The 16,565-nt window shown below is 49.0% G+C and overlaps 4 protein-coding genes across 4 annotated transcripts; 3 read left to right on the forward strand and 1 right to left on the reverse strand.

The window, feature by feature from the left end:
• Positions 1-1,310: 1,310 nt before the first annotated feature.
• F9C07_2231036 (uncharacterized protein) lies at positions 1,311-4,275 on the forward strand (the record flags this gene model as incomplete). Its single annotated transcript, XM_071509875.1, has 3 exons — positions 1,311-1,552; positions 1,611-2,001; positions 2,056-4,275. The coding sequence occupies 3 exons, from the start codon at positions 1,311-1,313 to the stop codon at positions 4,273-4,275; spliced, it is 2,853 nt and encodes a 950-aa protein (XP_071365092.1).
• Positions 4,276-6,637: 2,362 nt separating this feature from the next.
• On the forward strand, positions 6,638-7,399 carry F9C07_2231037 (DNA-directed RNA polymerase II subunit RPB11a; the record flags this gene model as incomplete). The annotated part of the gene is made up of 4 exons (XM_041291026.2): positions 6,638-6,765; positions 6,874-6,932; positions 6,989-7,098; positions 7,196-7,399. The coding sequence occupies 4 exons, from the start codon at positions 6,638-6,640 to the stop codon at positions 7,397-7,399; spliced, it is 501 nt and encodes a 166-aa protein (XP_041144765.2).
• A 637-nt stretch (positions 7,400-8,036) lies between these two features.
• F9C07_7007 (putative actin cortical patch assembly protein Pan1) lies at positions 8,037-12,610 on the forward strand (the record flags this gene model as incomplete). Its single annotated transcript, XM_041291028.1, has 3 exons — positions 8,037-10,726; positions 10,806-11,336; positions 11,398-12,610. The coding sequence occupies 3 exons, from the start codon at positions 8,037-8,039 to the stop codon at positions 12,608-12,610; spliced, it is 4,434 nt and encodes a 1,477-aa protein (XP_041144766.1).
• Positions 12,611-12,927: 317 nt separating this feature from the next.
• On the reverse strand, positions 12,928-15,393 carry F9C07_2066186 (Sodium/calcium exchanger protein-domain-containing protein; the record flags this gene model as incomplete). Its single annotated transcript, XM_071508712.1, has 2 exons — positions 12,928-14,222; positions 14,331-15,393. 2 exons carry the CDS (start codon positions 15,391-15,393, stop codon positions 12,928-12,930), a joined length of 2,358 nt encoding a protein of 785 aa, XP_071365093.1.
• Positions 15,394-16,565: the final 1,172 nt, after the last annotated feature.

Consider the following 16,565-nt stretch of genomic DNA (forward strand, 5'->3'; position numbering starts at 1 on the left):
TGGAAGCACTATGAAGCGCTAGTCTAGGGCCACCATATCCACATTGGAGTTTTATTGACGAGAAAGTCTCAGTTTGAGTGGCTCTAACATGTAAAGTGGTACTGGCTCTGATTCGCTAATTAATCCCTTGTTCTCCTGAGGCCGATGCCCCAACCGCCGGGCCTGAATGGAGGTTGGCCTTGGAAAAGACTAGACGACTATGTACTAAGGTTGTTATTCTTCTTTTAACGTAGATAGTAGCAGGTGTCGCTGTCTTTCTATTTCTAATAATTCTCTTTCACTTGTTCATTACTCTTCCCACAAGGTTTTTTTTTTTTTTTTTTCCTTTTTGTGCAATATTTTAGACACATCTTCTACGGAGTAGTCATGCCTGTTTTTGTCCACTGCGAGGGAGCTGAGGTCACACCTTTTTTGCTATATTTGGTGACCAGACTAGCGCTCAGCTCCACACTCCACATCCCGTAATGGGTGTGTTCACTATTTGAGCCTGGAAAGCGAGAGCTTTTTGCTCATCTTTTCATCTCTTCGGTACATAATATTTATCTTACAGTATTTTTTTTGTTATTAGTCTTTCTTGTTAATAGCTCTCTCTTTCTCTCTCCCCCCTTCCTCTTCTTTCCGCCCCCTTTTTTGTTACCCTCTCCCCTATTAACCGGTTTTCTCTTTGTCCCCATTTTTGGCACCCTTTCGCGTCCTCCACTGCCCACTTTCGACAACGACTTTCTATTCTGTCTTATTATTTATTTATTATTTATTATTATTATTAGTATTATTTTCTTTTTGAGTACACACAAAAAACATTCATCACTCAGTATACTAATAATAGTCATTCCTAAGCCCCGCTGCTGGTATGTGAGGGTCCTGTGTTAGCCAGCGTTGATTGCCTATGGACAGTTGTGCCAGAAACTTACCATCTGACCACTCCGCTCATTCTCCTAGCATTCTCCTAAGGCCCCTTAATATCTCGACACCACAGCCACTAACTGTCCTTCATACTGTTTTTGGTTGTCTGTGACTGTCATTTCATTCCTCGGCGTTCTTTCGACTAAGCCCCACCAAGATCGGAATTCGAGAGTTTTGGCAAAGGCCCAGAATCAACCCAAACAGAGACAGCCCTGTTTATGGGAAGCAAGTAGCGCTACTGACACTGAACTTTTTATGATTATTATATCTTTTTTATTTTTTATTTTTATTTTTTAACACACCATACATCTTTGGACGAGGATCCCGGAGCTGGTGCAGCTCGCTAATTCCATTTCTGAAAGTGGTTCCGACTTCGCTAGTGGTCGCGACCTTCGGCCTTAGCACAGATGCCAATCAAACTTCCTAAAGGCTTTGCCCGACGTAAATCGTCTGGAAATGCTTTGGAAGAGGGAGAGAATCCTCCTGCACAATCTTTCCGAGTGTTTGAACGCCCTTCTGTTGATAAGAAATCCTATAGTGAGGGTAATCTCTTAGCTAAACGACTAAGTGACGGACAACGGTTTTATCCAACAGCAGAAGATTCGGACAACATCTTTGCGGAGGTTGATAGCCCAGGCCAGAGAAGCCCGTATGCTCTCCAATCAAGTCTATGAGTATTTGGAGATAGCTAACGATAACCATGGTAGTGGAGGCATGCATGAGCGTCCAAAGTCGGCAAGATTTCACTCGGCAACAGACCGTTCAACGGATGGCCTTACATCTAATACTCCGACATCGCACTCCCGAAACTTGTACGATATACCGATTCCACCCCTCTCTGGTGCATTGCGCGCAGCTGGTCGAACATTTTCTTTTGGTGGCAGGTTTTCCAAGGCTTCAGCACCGACCCCTCCTCCTCAGCCCTCCACCCCAGGCCCCTCTAGAAGTCGGGCAATGACAGCCAGCACGACAAGCACAGCGACGCCTCCGAAACTGCTAGACACAGACTTGCAGCTTGGCCAAGGAGAAGATGAGTTCCACAACATGTTTGATGAAGTTGGAAAAATGGGGGCTTCACGAGAAAGGTCGGGAGAATTGGTATGATGCGTAAATGAGACTATGCGGTATGTTGTTATTAACCTTCAATGGCAGTTTCCCTCATCTCCAGAACTGGTGGCTCGCAAGCAGGAAAAGTCACCGCGCCCTACTCCTATCAATACCGACCGATCGAAGGAAATTGAGCCCTCGCCATACTCCTGGGACAGCCGACACTCCGGGGAGGGGCTTTTGATGGCAAGCGATTCACCTCAGGACCACACTCCGGCATTGCAACAAACACTGAATTCTCAACCCGTGTCTCCAGAGGGCCGCCGGAAATCCTTGCCCTTGTCGGGTGCAGTGCCGAGGACTACTACCCATCGTTCACTAGAACAACCTCAGGCTATGTCCGATAAAAGCTTGAGAAGGAGTGTTCTTTACCCCAGCAAGCGAGCCTCGACGCCTGTTGAAGATGAAGATGCCAAGTTAATCATGGAGTCTCTATATACTAATAAAAGAAGCTCACAGATCTTGTTAACTTCTGAACATGAGAATTCTGATGCGGAACATGACACTCCCCTCTTCAGCAACAGCCATGCAATTACGGTGGAGGGTTCAGGCCGTTCAGACGCTAAACCGATGCTCACACACAAATCTCTCGGTGTAGCCGAGGACCACCCCGACCCTTCTATAGCAGCACATGCAAGACTGGCTGCGCAGTACGAGGAGAGGCAACCAGTACCAACAGCATCGTCGAACAAAGTCATGACGCCTTCGCAATTCGAACATTACAGGCAGCAGCAGGAACTAAGAAGATCTAACAGTGATGCGTCCAAGAGTGAAGACTCTGCAGAGAGCGAGTTTGACGAAGAGGACGAGGCGGAGAAGAACCGCGAAGTTGAGAGGCAGCGACGGAAGCAGGAGGCCCATCTCTCGGTGTACCGACAGCAGATGATGAAGGTGACCGGGCAAGAGTCTCCAGCGCCAGCTCTTCGCTCAGAGTTTGATCGGGCTAACAACAGTACGCCGAACCTAACAGTCACACCATTGAATTCAGGTCATAGATCAGGCAGTGGAAAGAGCAGTGAAGGTGATGAAGACGAGGAAATCCCCCTGGGGATCCTGGCAGCACATGGGTTTCCCAATAGGAATCGGCCTCCTAGCCGCCTTGTTCCTTCGAACTCAATCCCCAATCTCCGAGCCTCATTTCACCAGCCTTATATATCATCCTCGAGTTCCGTTGCCGATCATGAACCCGGTAATCGTTCTAGTCTCCCTGTTTTTGCCAGAAACCTCCCACGGGACCCATATTTTGGGGCGAGTCTAGTCAACCCTTCTAATAGGGAATCATTAGCCTTTGGGGGTGGTTCTTCGGTTTACGGAGGCCCAGCAGCTGCCGCAGGACCCTCACCTGCATTACCTCCTGGAGGGTTGGTAGGAGTGATTGCCACTGAGGAAAGAGCAAGAGCAATGAGGAGAGGTAGCCCCAACACACAAGCTATGTATGAGTATCAAGGTGGGCCGTCGACAGTACCTACTCCACCTAGTGTCATTCCCAGGCCCTATACGATGATGAGCATGAATCCTCCGGGCCCATCTGGACCCCAATCAGGGATATCTGCTACGGAGCAGGCACAGATACAGTTGTCTCAGCAAATGTCAAGTATGATGCAAATGCAGATGCAGTGGATGCAGCAGATGATCCAAATGCAGAGTGGACAGGTTCCACCTCAGCAATTAGCGCCACCAGGAGGCTTCCCGCCCACAGCGTCCGCTAACGCGAATATGAGACCATCCTCAATGCCCTCAGCTGGAGGAGTGACCAATTCTCCTGTTGCTTACCGGAATGATCAAAGAACACTGAGTATGCTTGATCCGAATGTTTCTTCTCGTCTAAATAGCCCAGCCACGCCATACAATGTAGCAGGTAACCGACCGAGCACGCCAGCAGGGCAAGGCTATGCACCATCCATTGCTCCATCAGAGCGCAGCAATGTTGGACTGGCGCCTCGGTATAGGCCTGTGTCAATGTTACAGCCAGAATCCGGACCAGCTGCTTTTCCCTTCATGTCAAAATCATGGAATGATGAAAATCAGAAGTCGACTCTCTCTGTTCCTCCGGATAGATCACTTCAGACCAAACCTACCATCGATCAAATCTCAAGTGGCGATAAGTCGGCGATCATTAGCACAACGGTTCATGGTGCTGACCCAGATGATGATGATGATGAAGGCTGGGCCGAAATGATGAAGAAACGTGAGAAAAAGCGCAACAACTGGAAGATGAAGAAAGAGACGTCTAGTTTTGGAGACCTGTTGAATGCGGTACATTGACAGAACCAGTGAATAAATATTTGACGGTGATGTCGCGAGTATTTTTCGTCGCATACCCTTGCGCTTTACTAATTATCCCACCTTCTAATGTATTTTCAGGGAGGTGATATACGTCCCAAGAATCTTCCTTTTCTTTTTCTTTCTTTTTTTGCCGCCGTTTTATACTGGGAGAAACGCAGGGTGTTATAGCTGGTTGGCGTTTGACGGATCACTTTCTTCCCACATGTATTTTCTCGAGTCTGTTCTCCATCTTTCAGCGCCTGTACCTCTATTGAACTATTTAGTAGGTACTTTATAAGGCATACTATACAGATGAACGTCTTAATGACACTACGATCAACCAACCCGAGCTTATTGTCATGAATCCGCGGCCCAGGGTCTATCTTAGTCTCTCTTCTCCAGCTCCTCGGACATACCCTGCTTCACTTACTCATCGCTCATGTTCTCTTCCGCATCATCGTATAGCTTTAGTCCACGATACTTCGCCTAACGATTGAACGGACCAGCCTACCATAGCCCTTACTCTATTACACGGCGAGTCTAATAGCGTTACCACTATTGGATGCACGTAAGATATTCTTGGAGCAACGCTTGATGTTTACTCTAGAGGAAGCTGAGGAGCAAATACCATTGACAGTCTGAACAGACCCCAGAACGAGGTTACTACTCCGAGTTCATCGGCGATCACGGCCGCAGCGATGATGGGGATGTGACTCGGTGAACATTGTAAAGCAGCATCATGTGCAAACGCTGAGGCTGATCGAGGTAGACACTACCTGCATCCGAGCCCTGGACGGCCGAATGGCGCTTTGACAACAGCAGTGGTTTCAGTTAGAGTTATTATATCGGCCTGAAGCCAGATCTTCATCTAGTCCGAGGTTGCAGCGTGCGCTTGTTTTACTTGTGGAACCAAGTCATTGGACTGTGACCTGAGCTCAAAGAACCAGGCTGCTCATGGCTTGGATTTGTCGATTGCGGCGGTACATACTAGTGGCTTGGTATTTGCGCCCCATTTGAGGAAACCCACGCCTATGGGAAGAGTGTCATCTTAAAACTGTTTTTGCACCTAGTTATATACAATAGAAACAGCTTCTTGGTGGATAGCCGCGTGTCAGGAAACAGCATGTTCTGCATCAGAACTCCAATTCTCCAATAGAATATATAGGTACTGCAAGCCAAAACATAGCAAGAGTTGGCCACGAGAGCAGATGATGCTAAGAGGCGCTGCTCGTTTTCAAATGATCTGTGTGCAAGACTGATTATTGGGGGATTTTAAGTTCGCATGTAAGATGTGCAGGTATGGAAATAGAAAGTAGTGTTTTAGGACAAAGTAGGGCCACTGGGTTGGTTAAGATGTAAGTAAATGTCTATACATATACTGACAGCGGCTGGGGTTTGATTTGGAGTCAATAAGTTCATCGACTACATATAACAGTAACATTTTATTGTTGTTCTATCCGTAGCTTACTCATGAGCAAAAGTAGTGCAGAGAATGGGCGCGCGGGCGGCAATGAAAAGTACCTAACAAGGATGGCATAGAATCACGTGCCTATGATCACGGGATCCTCCAGATGAAAGGATTGAGATAGACAATGTTGTATCACAAAGCACACATAGGGTTGCAAGAGTATCATTGACATCTGCGCTCCTCCATTATTTTGTGTCCTCAAGCCCTATCCATAATATAAAACCCTTAGCTTTTCAGAGCACTCGAATACCCTATCTCTATTTCCCTACGGAGACATTATCAGCTTGTTCATATTCTCATTTTCTACTATTTGTTACGGATATCATATTTTATCATATTTATCTCGGCTGGGAAAAAGACGATCAGACTCCATCAAAGCCACGATCGAGCATAAGATACCGAGAATTAAATAAACATCCCTCAGGTCCTGTGAACTTTCGACCCCGTACTAATATCAACTATATTGGACTAAACAACGTCTAATCCGGGCTGTCCAATTTTCATTTGGTTCAAGATGAATGCCCCTGACCGGTAAGGACAGCAGTGTTTCGACTGTTCTTCTTGGTTTATCAATATTGTTACTGTTACTCTCATTTTTTTTTTCTGCTTGCGACGCCCATATAAAGTATGATTTAACGACTGTGCTTCAATATAAGCAACGGTGGCCTGCTTGCTAAAAAAGGAAAGAGAGGGTTCAATTCATGAATTATCCTTGGCCATTCCCTGAGAATTTGAATCAATCATGGTACTAGTAGATCTAGGGCACCTTCTTCATTAAAGCATGTGTTTGATCTACTTGTGTTCATTGCTGTTATTCTCTCATTCACCTCTTTTCGGGGGCTTTCTGCCTGTTGCCCTCTTACCCCATTTAACTTCCCTGTTGTTCCCGAGACTATGAGTTTCAGCAAAGAATATATTCTTTCCAAGGAGATGGCCTACGCACGTTGGATAAATGCGAACGGCAGTTCTCCACGTAACGGCTGCCAATCTACTGTCAAAGTCTCACATGACCAGCAACCTAGGTCTGCTATATATGACTTATTATACTATTACTCCCGAGTTACATATGATGTTGCGTCTATTTCGGGAATCACTGCAGGGAAGATTGGCTAATCATGGTTTGAATATAGTTATGAATCATTCGTCCTTGCGAATGGCGAGAACAAAGTTGAGATGGAAATTGATACACGTACGCCTCCCCATCACAGGTCTCATATGCCAGCAGACACTCAAGTTTGGTTTTAGGTATTCCCTCCTCTGCCATCTTCACTTTCAATAAGGAAGACCATACTCTCGGAAACCTAATTCGCTCCCGCCTTCTCCAGAGCTCCCATGTGCTCTTTGCTGCGTACAAGGTATAATTTCCGTAACCTGCTAGTTGTATTGACCTCGGTTCACCCGTGTCTTTGTGTCTTAGAAAATTGACATACGTGTCTGACATGCAAATCCCAGGTTCCACATCCACTTGTGCCAAAGTTCGAACTCCGTGTACAGACCGATGGTGAGATCACCCCTAAGGAAGCCGTCATTGCTGCATGCCACGAACTCGTTCGAGACCTGGGCATCTTATCACGTGAATTCACCAAGGAGTATGAACTCCGCAAGATGGTGGGAGCCACTCAGCAGCAACAGGACGGTGTACAGGATGGAGCCTAGGTGTTGACGAACCATCAACTAAAGTGAGCTGGTTTCGAAACATTTGCTTCGATTTTACGCAGCTGGTTATGCGTGCGCCTCGGTTATGTCTATTCCCCGTCTCCATCTTTTCCCCTTCCTTCTTCTGATTCCTCTATGTTTGCTCTCTTGGCCTATAATCAACGAAGCTAGCTCTTAGCATGTTCCTGGGAATTTGTATGTTTTTTACGAAAGTTGATATGGTTTGCGAGGTTGTGGGTTTTCATCAGCGGCAATTGATCCCGCATACAATGAGGATTGCTGTATTCGCTCAATATTCTATTGCATGATCGACACAGTAAAATAGCTACTTGTTTTTATAATAAGTAGACAGTTGTGCCTGTTTTGTTCCTGATATCCATGTTGGTGCTTAGGTAACTGCGGAGTAGGTACCTTAGTAACTACGGCCCACTATCTAAATGGGATTAGCGCAGGCGCTCCGCGTCCCTGACTGCGGCCGTCGTCACCGGCAGCGCTCCTGACCTTTCATCGCTGCCTGTCCGTCGTTTCTATCGTTCGTACAGTTTCTCTTTCCAATTATTATCAATCTATCGCTTGTCACTTTTTCTTTCTTATATGGCTGCTTGATTGTTTTTCTAATGCAAGGGCTGTGTTGGTAATGTACTCTTCGTCGAATTCCTTTATGGGCGGCGCCAACAGCGCCCGCCCGGGACAACCACCTTTCATGCAGCAGCCTTCATACGGACAGCAAACGACCCAGCAGCAGCAACAGCATCAGACGGGTCTTGCCCCTCAACCTAACGGATATGGTTCCCAATTGTCTGGCTTCGGAGGCTCTCATCTGCAGCCTCAACCCACAGGGTTCTCTCCTGGGCAGTTACAATCACAGATGACAGGTTTTCCACAACTGCAGCAGCAACCTGGCTTCCAGACCTCAGCTCAGCCGCCCCAGCTCACGGGATACTCTATTCAGAGTCAAGCCCCGCAGCTCCAAGTCCCTTCGAGTACCGGCCTACCAGTCCGGCTGGCCCCTCAGACATCATCCGAGATAGCAGACTCCTTCAGGGGTAGCGCTGGTGCCGCTCCGCCCCCGCCCCCCAAAACCGCAGGAAGCAAAATTCCCAACATTCGGCTGTCATTCATCACCGCACAAGACCAGGCTAAATTCGAACAGCTGTTTAAGTCAGCGGTCGGAGATAGTCAGACGATGAGTGGAGAGAAGGCTAAAGACCTGCTTCTGCGGTCAAGGCTTCCAGGAAGCGATCTGTCGAAAATTTGGGTCTTGTCAGACACCACGAAGTCGGGCCAATTGTTTTTTCCAGAGTTCGCTTTGGCTATGTATCTGTGCAACATACGGATTACAGGCAGAGGCTTGCCAGATGCCCTTCCCGAGAAGATAAAGAATGAAGTTTCTAGTATGGTAGATATCATTTCCTTTCAGGTTCCTGACACGCAGCCAGAGATGGCCTTTCCCACAAATGCTCCGAAATTCGATGCGCCGTTACTAGAGAACAAATCTGCTCCTCCAGCTCCTCAGCAACCGCAACCTCAACAGCCGACACATTCTCAGCTTCTCACGCAGCTCACAGCGCAACCGACAGGGTTTCACACTCAGCCGACTGGCATTCAATCTACTCAAGCTTCTTTTCCTGGCCAAAGCTCAAGTCTAGTCCCGCAAGCTACGGCATTCCCCGGGCAGTCCCAGCAACAATTTTTACAAACTCAACCAACAGGACTTATGTCTAATCCCCAGCCTACAGGCTATAGTGGATTCCGTCCTCCGGTGCCACCGATGCCCACGAGCCTCGGGCCCAACCTTAGTCCCGCACAGACTGGTGGGGTTTCTGGTTTAGTCGCCCAGCCTACTGGAGTCCCCGGCCAGTGGGGCTTTGTCAATGCTCCGTCTTCTGGATTGCCCAATATAGAAGCCCTCAAGCAGCAACTAATGCCCCAACCGGGCCGTGAGGGCGGGTTTTCAGCCGCTGGTCTTTCTGGAAATGCTCACATACCGTGGGCGATCACCAAAGAGGAGAAGAAAATCTATGATGATCTTTTTCGGGCATGGGATGGATTTCATAAGGGCTTCATTGGTGGTGATACTGCTATCGAAATCATGGGGCAAAGTGGGCTGGATCAGAAAGATCTCGAGCGTATTTGGACACTGGCGGACCCCCACAACAGAGGCCGGCTCAACATGGATGAATTCGCTGTGGCGATGCATTTGATATACAGAAAGCTGAATGGGTATCCGGTCCCCAACCGTCTCCCACCGGAGCTAGTGCCCCCATCAACAAGAAATCTCAATGACTCGATAGGCACAATAAAGTCGATGCTCTCTCAAGATGCGGAAAGTCGAAAGGCGTCCGGTGCTTTTCTACAACCACAGAAAACCGGTGTAAGTTATCTCAAAGATCACTCATTCCGTGGGGGCAGTGGAGTGTCTCCCGGGTTTGGCCGCAAAGATGCCACTTTGTTCAAGAACAATGACGAAGCTGCCTCTGGGTATCGTTCTAGCGCCCGTCGCCGTGTTGGAAATAATGGTCGGACGCCGTCGCCTGCTACTTCGCAAACATCTGAAGAAGAGTTGTCCGTTGGGCAACTGAGGAAGAAGATACGCGAGACACAAATCATGTTGGATGCAGTCGACTTCCAGGACGAGAATCGCGCCGAGGAAGAAGACGCTCTGGACCGTAGAGATCGTCGGGAAGTTGAGAGCCTTTTGGATCGAATCCGACGTGTTCAGGATGACATTGACACACACCCGGATGCGGCCTTCCGCAACCTTGACAACGGTGCCGAGCGAAGGTCCCTACGGCGTCAGCTGCAATCTTATGAGGACCAAGTTCCTCAAGTAGCTTCAGATGTCCGACGGGTTGAACGAGAGATTGCTGAGGCTAAACTCGAGCTCTTCCGCCTAAAGGATGCAAAGGCTCACCCCAATAGTGCGTCGAATATCGTGGGAACTGGTCCAGGAGGTGCAGTGACAGAGGCGGATCGTATCAAGGCTCGTGCTCGTGCTAGAATGCAAGCTCGTGCAGCCGAGCTCGCCGGTAGACCCACACCGTCCTCGCAAGAAGATGATGGAGCCGCGGCTCGACGAGTTGAAGCTGAAAGCGCCAAAGTTAAGGCAGACAGAGAAAAGAATGATGCCATGACTCGTGATGTGGAGGACAGTGTAAAAGACTTTGCTCGAAGTCTGGAGGATACTCTGAAGGATGCGAGTGAGAATTCAACGCGCGAGCACGAAAGGCGGCGGTGGGAAGATGCTCTGGGAGTTGAGGATGTGATTCGAGACTTTATTTACGATCTGAAACGTAACAGTCGAACCGCATATGTTCGGAAGGAAGAGTAAGTTCCTTAAAAAATACTCAAGTTTCGTTGTTCAGCAAGACATCGAATATCCTCAGATGGTACTAACGAGGTCTAGGGCATCGCGGTCCATGCACGAGGAGCATGAGCGTTCCCGATACGATGAAGCGCCCGCTACTCGGCCATCTCCTCCCCCTTCCACTGGCTCCACGGGGTCATTGCCTGGTTCTACCCACGAGGATCGTGTTGCCGCTGCAAGGGAACGTGCGCAGAAGCGCATCGCTGAACGAATGGCAGCTGCTGGCCTCAAGCCTCACAATAACACCGCGGAAACCCTCCTTCAGCGTCAGGAACGCGAGAAAAAGGAACGCGAGGACCGGTTGAAGCAAGCGGAAGAAGAAGATACCAGGCGCGAGCAAGAAAGGCAGCGTCGACTGGCCGAAGAACAGGGTGGTTCAATGGCGCAACCTGCTAAACCAGCGTCTAAGAAACCCCCACCGGCTCCACCTTCGAGACGGGGCCGTACTGACAGCGCGGGACAGGCGGAGGCTAAAAGGGCAGCGGAAGAATCAGCCATAGTAGAGCAGGCCGCCCGAGAGCAAACCATCCGCGAAGAAGAAGAAGCACAGCAGGAAAGAAAACGTCTTGAGTATGTGAATATAGTTGAGCCTTTGTGTTGAATTCTTTCAATCACTGACAAGGGCTTCTAGGGATGATGCCAGGAAACGGGAAGAGGAGTTCCAGAGAGAGAAGGAGGCACAAGAAGCCCGCCTCCGAGCACTCCAAGAACAGGTGCAGCAAGGCAAGATAAAAAAGCAGGAAGCGAAGCGGCGGAAAGAAGAAGCAGACCGATTAGCAAAAGAGCAGGAAGCTAAGCTTACTGTTCAACGTGCTGAACTCGAAATGGCTAAAGAACGGGAACGCCAACTTCAATTGGAGTTGGAAGCCCTAGATGAAGAAAGCTCCTCGGACGAAGAAGGCCCGGAGAATATCACTCCTCAGCATAGCACCCCTGGTCAGAGTCAGATTCTTCCCGAAGTCGACATTGCAGCGCCTGTTGCTCCCTCAGCTCTAGTCCCTCCTGTTCCTGGACCAGAGCCGGATAGACCGACTAGTGCTACGAGCTCTCCAACCAGCGATCGCACCGGATTAGCCCACCTCCCTCTAGAAACTGAATCTAAGAACCCTTATTTCAAGAAGATCAGTCTGCCTGCCGAGAGCCAAGTTGCCACACCACAACCCATTTCTAAGGCACCTGTAACTTCCCCCAAAGCTGACGTTCAGTCAACTAACCCTTTCCATCGGCTTGCACAGCAGCAAGAGAACGCGAAGCCTGCATTTACAGCAGCGGGACCGATAGAACGTGTGTCCCGCGCCCGGCCTGAGGTGGATGACGACTGGTCCGCGGCAGGGTCAGACTTCGACTCATCTGATGATGATGACGATGATGATGAGCGGCCTGGCGGTGGAAGTGCGAAGCAGCTCGCAAGCATACTATTCGGTACTATGGCTCCACCACGACCTTTGAGTGCGATGGACGACAAATCTCCTTCGAAACCATCTACTCCTGCACCAGACACTCCAGTAGCCGCTTCAACGGCACCCGAGGCAGATGGAACCTTGTCTATTCCCTCTGCTTCTATCCCACCTCCACCCCCACCAGTGGTAGCACAGGTTCCCTCAATAGCGCTCAGTTCTGGTCCTCCAGATGCTCCTCCCCCACCGCCGCCACCGCCTGTGCCTCATATGGCCCCCTCGGCTCCTCCTCCAGGGATTCCTCCACCACCCGCTCCTCCGGCTGCACCGGCAGGAGCACCTAATCGAAGCGCTCTACTAGCCTCGATTCAAGCGGGTAAAGGTCTCAGGAAAGTTCAGACGAATGACCGGAGTCTTAGCTCTGTTGCAGGTAGAGTGCTCGATTAGCGAGGGATGATTAGAGGGTTCAGTTTGCCAGAATTTAATTGGGTAGAAAGCTATAGTCACCATCCCTAGCCACTTCGTTTGCTTTAATCCATTACTGAGAAATCAATTTACTGTATTCTACCTTGTAAAATCATTTCTAAGGAAGGGGTATGAGATAGCCTTAGGTTCGATTTCTTGTCTTTTCTTTTCTTACATCTGACAATGTGCTCACATTCAGTCACTATTTATAATGGAAATTATTAGAGAACTGGAACGGTACAGAAATGCCTCCCTAATGACGGTGACGCACCGACAGAGACTTCCATAAACACCAAGGCTTAAGTTAAAACTTCTGCAATGACATTTGTCAAAGTACTGATGCACCATAGAATCACTAGACCCCAGCCGACTTTTCGGTCCATTCTCCATTTGTTCAACGGGACTACTATCAGTAGCCCTACTAGTGTAGATAGCAGTGTGGCGCCGCTGATGATGAGTACCTTGGATATGGTGATCTCATACGGAACTCCATCCGTGACTACCGTTTCTGCTTTTGCATGAAGAGTCATGTACAGACCACCTAGGCCAATCCCTAGAAGAATATTCAACATAGGTCCGCCAAAGCATGCACTCAACGCCATAACTGGGTATCCTAGGCGGGCAACGGTGATATCAGCAACAAGATCGCCTAACGAGTTTCCAACGGCAAAAACGGTCAGTCCAAGGAGTGAATCACTGATGTTCAAGATAACCCCTAGGGTCTTGAGGAGACTGACGACCTCGGTAGCTATGGTCGCAATCCAGCATATAGCAACGATGAAGCCCAAGAAAGCCAGTAAAGGACGCCATGCAGTTGAAAATTGCCAAGGATTACTATGCCGTGAGCTTGTGATAAGACCAGTGATGCATACCAGCGACAAGAGCAGAGATAAGAGGGACGGTAGTAAGAAATTGCGGATGTCTAGGTCAGAATCAATGGCTGTCCAGGCAATCAAAGCAACAAAAAAGGGCCCGGTGAATATTTGTAACCAAACTAGCCACTGACAGCATTCCTTCGGCGTTGCCTCCGAAGGATCTGGCCGTGATTGAACGGCGGGCAACTCTGAGTCCCAACGTTGTCGCCCCTGCCCTGATTGGCTATTGCCGGTACGGCCTGTACTAGCTTGTTCGGCAGTGGATCTGTGATCAACAGCTAGAACAAGCGGGCTATCCTCCGGCAGCCTCACTGCAGGTACTCCAGAGTCTCCTCCATCTGCTGAAGTCACTACGACCGTTACAGGATCTGCGCTGGTTTCTTGCTGTGCAGGCTCAACAACAGGGACAGTTATCGTCAACAACAGCACGCTAGGAGCCGCAATCACTCCTAGCATCCTTTCCCAGAAACTCTTCGTCTTCCACCCGGCCAGAGTAGGGAAGAGTGTTCGAATGACAGACGGTAATAGAACGGATGTGAAAGAAAACAACCACTGCATCTGGCTCGAAGCTCGAGGGCGCCCATTTTCATAGATGCTGTCATGCACCTGCAGCTCCTCGGTAGGGCTAGAAACAGGTGGTAGGCGTATACTAGGTGCCCTGGAGTGGGCCGGATTAGATGTATCAAGGAAGGGAGGGAATGGACAAGAAGGACTCTCCACTGGAGCATCAACGGACCCAGAGGCGGATGGTGTCTCTCGTGGGGAAACCTCAAGAGGAGATCTTGGTTCGGGCGTTTCAGCTTGGTAGTTTGGAGGGTGGAAAATACCAGGGGGTGCAAGTAATTGTGGAGTCCGCGGACGCGCACTTCCTTCTGGGCTGGGACTTCGCCATGCTTGCCTGGACGACAACGACGAGAATCCTGACTCGCCACTCTTATTCGTTTGATGAGTCTGTGTCTGAACAAATGCAGTTGGATCATCGACCGAGGGCCGAGTGATAGCAACGCGCGGTCGCTCTGCACCGGAAGCGAACATGCTAGTGTCTAACTTTAAACCCGTAACATCATCAGCGGACACAGCTCGAGTTCGAGTTGAGCCTGTTCCGCTGTTAGGCGACAGATGGCCAGTTGCAGAAGGCTTACTGATCCATGGGTGGGAAGCAACAGAGATATTATCACGCTCCGGATGTGCCGCATGAGACCCATCGTAACCATCTGTGTACCGCGGAAGGGAAATCGGAACATTCTGATGAGTACTCCGCGACCGCTGAAGAGAAGAAACAACGGACTGAAACTCCAGCGCACCAACCAGACTGGGCCTGATCGGGTTCAAAGTATTACGTCTGTGTACAGAGGGACGATACAAGTGCATATTATCCCGTATCTCTGCTAAGTACCTGTTGCGGGTTTCGTCGTCATCCCCATCTTTCCAAGAGGCCTCTCCACCTCTCTCTAAGACGTCAAAATCTTCTACTGAAACACCGTGAAGAAGACTTGTGGATTCAGAGACAATTCCAGGATCATCGTCGTCGGCTTCTTCGATCTCCAATTCTTGGTTTTCAGGGATATGAAAGTGTGACCGCGCAGCTATATCCCTCTCATAGACACGACGGCAGCGCACAAAGTACCAGTGCCAGGTTACGACCAAGACGACATAGAAGCAATATAAGGCGACCATCGCGGCGGATTCCCACGCATGGAGGCGGCCATCTGCTAACAATAACATACTGAAGCTCACAGCCACGATGAAATACCCGACATCACGAACAAAGCTTCTTCGAGCAACTTTGAACGGGCGGACCAACGCCATCGATCCTGCAACGACCGACGTGATAAAGCTCGCGGCTCCAAGCAGCTCCCCAATGGCCAAGCTACCGCTGTTAGATTTCATGGCGGCGAAGGTAGAAAAGACATCCGGACTTCCGTTTCCAAACGCAAGAAATGTGACGCCAGCCAAGCTTTCGCTCAAACCAAGCGCACCAGCTAGAGTGCTCAAGTCGATACATAGGAAATCACTGGCGGCAATCCCGATAGTACTGAACAGTAGTGAAAGCCATAGGACAAGGATGGTGAATGCGAATGGCTTGGCACCTGCTAGAGCGCAATAATAGAATTGGAGATATGAAAACAGGCCATCTTCATGGTCAGGGCAATTCATACGGACGTAAGAGCACTTGTCGTGTGCTTTACGAACCATGCGGCACTAAAGTAGAAGATGAAACACCTTAGCAAGCCATCCTAATGAATGTTATGGATAATGAAAGCAACTATTTGTGATACCTCTAGATCAGTGCCTCGCTTGAAGATACCCTGTCTGTCGGAACCCCCTCCTCGCAGAAATCGTTTGACGGGCAACGCAATTCCTTCATCTTCATATAGCCCCCAAACCCAACTTAGAACTGCCAAGGTCGTGATCACCATGAGAGTCCAGTAGAAGGGTCGAACGGAATAACGCCGGCCTGACGGGCGGCTGAAGACTGGAGAGAGTATTTCAGACATAGTGTATGACGCGACAGCATCATGGGCAGTGGAGTGAAAAGGTTACAGATTGGCAGAGGAGATGAGGTAGTGGCTCAAAACGTTGAATTGTCGGTGATGGTTAACATGGCTGTAAGGGAGATGAGCATATGGTTATCTAGCTATCTGTGTAAATTGAAGAGGTGACTGACTCCACGCGGCAAGTCACTAGCCACTCATTGATGTCAACCTAGGCGGAGAAAATGGTCGCCACTTCTTGAACTTTGGTTGAGGTGCCTTATCAAGCCTAATAGCACAATGAGTTGAATGCAATATTAGTGGTGGAGTGTGGATAAAGGGACAACGAAGTTACTAATAAAAGCAAGGGCATAATTATACTTAGGAAATTCATTAAAAAAAAAAAAAAAACATGATAAAAAGACGAAACAAAAAGAAAAAAAACCAACACCTCAACGACTGATGTTCCTGTCACGTGTAATCCAATACAGTTTTCAGATATCATGTGACCTGGTCACCCCCTAAAGAAGCTAGGCAAGTATCTGCACTTCTGGTTGCTTTAGTATGGCGTATGTTTTTGTTGACTCG

The sequence above is a fragment of the Aspergillus flavus genome, chromosome 3 (genome assembly GCF_009017415.1).
Source record: "Aspergillus flavus chromosome 3, complete sequence".
In the NCBI taxonomy this organism is placed as follows: domain Eukaryota; kingdom Fungi; phylum Ascomycota; class Eurotiomycetes; order Eurotiales; family Aspergillaceae; genus Aspergillus; species Aspergillus flavus.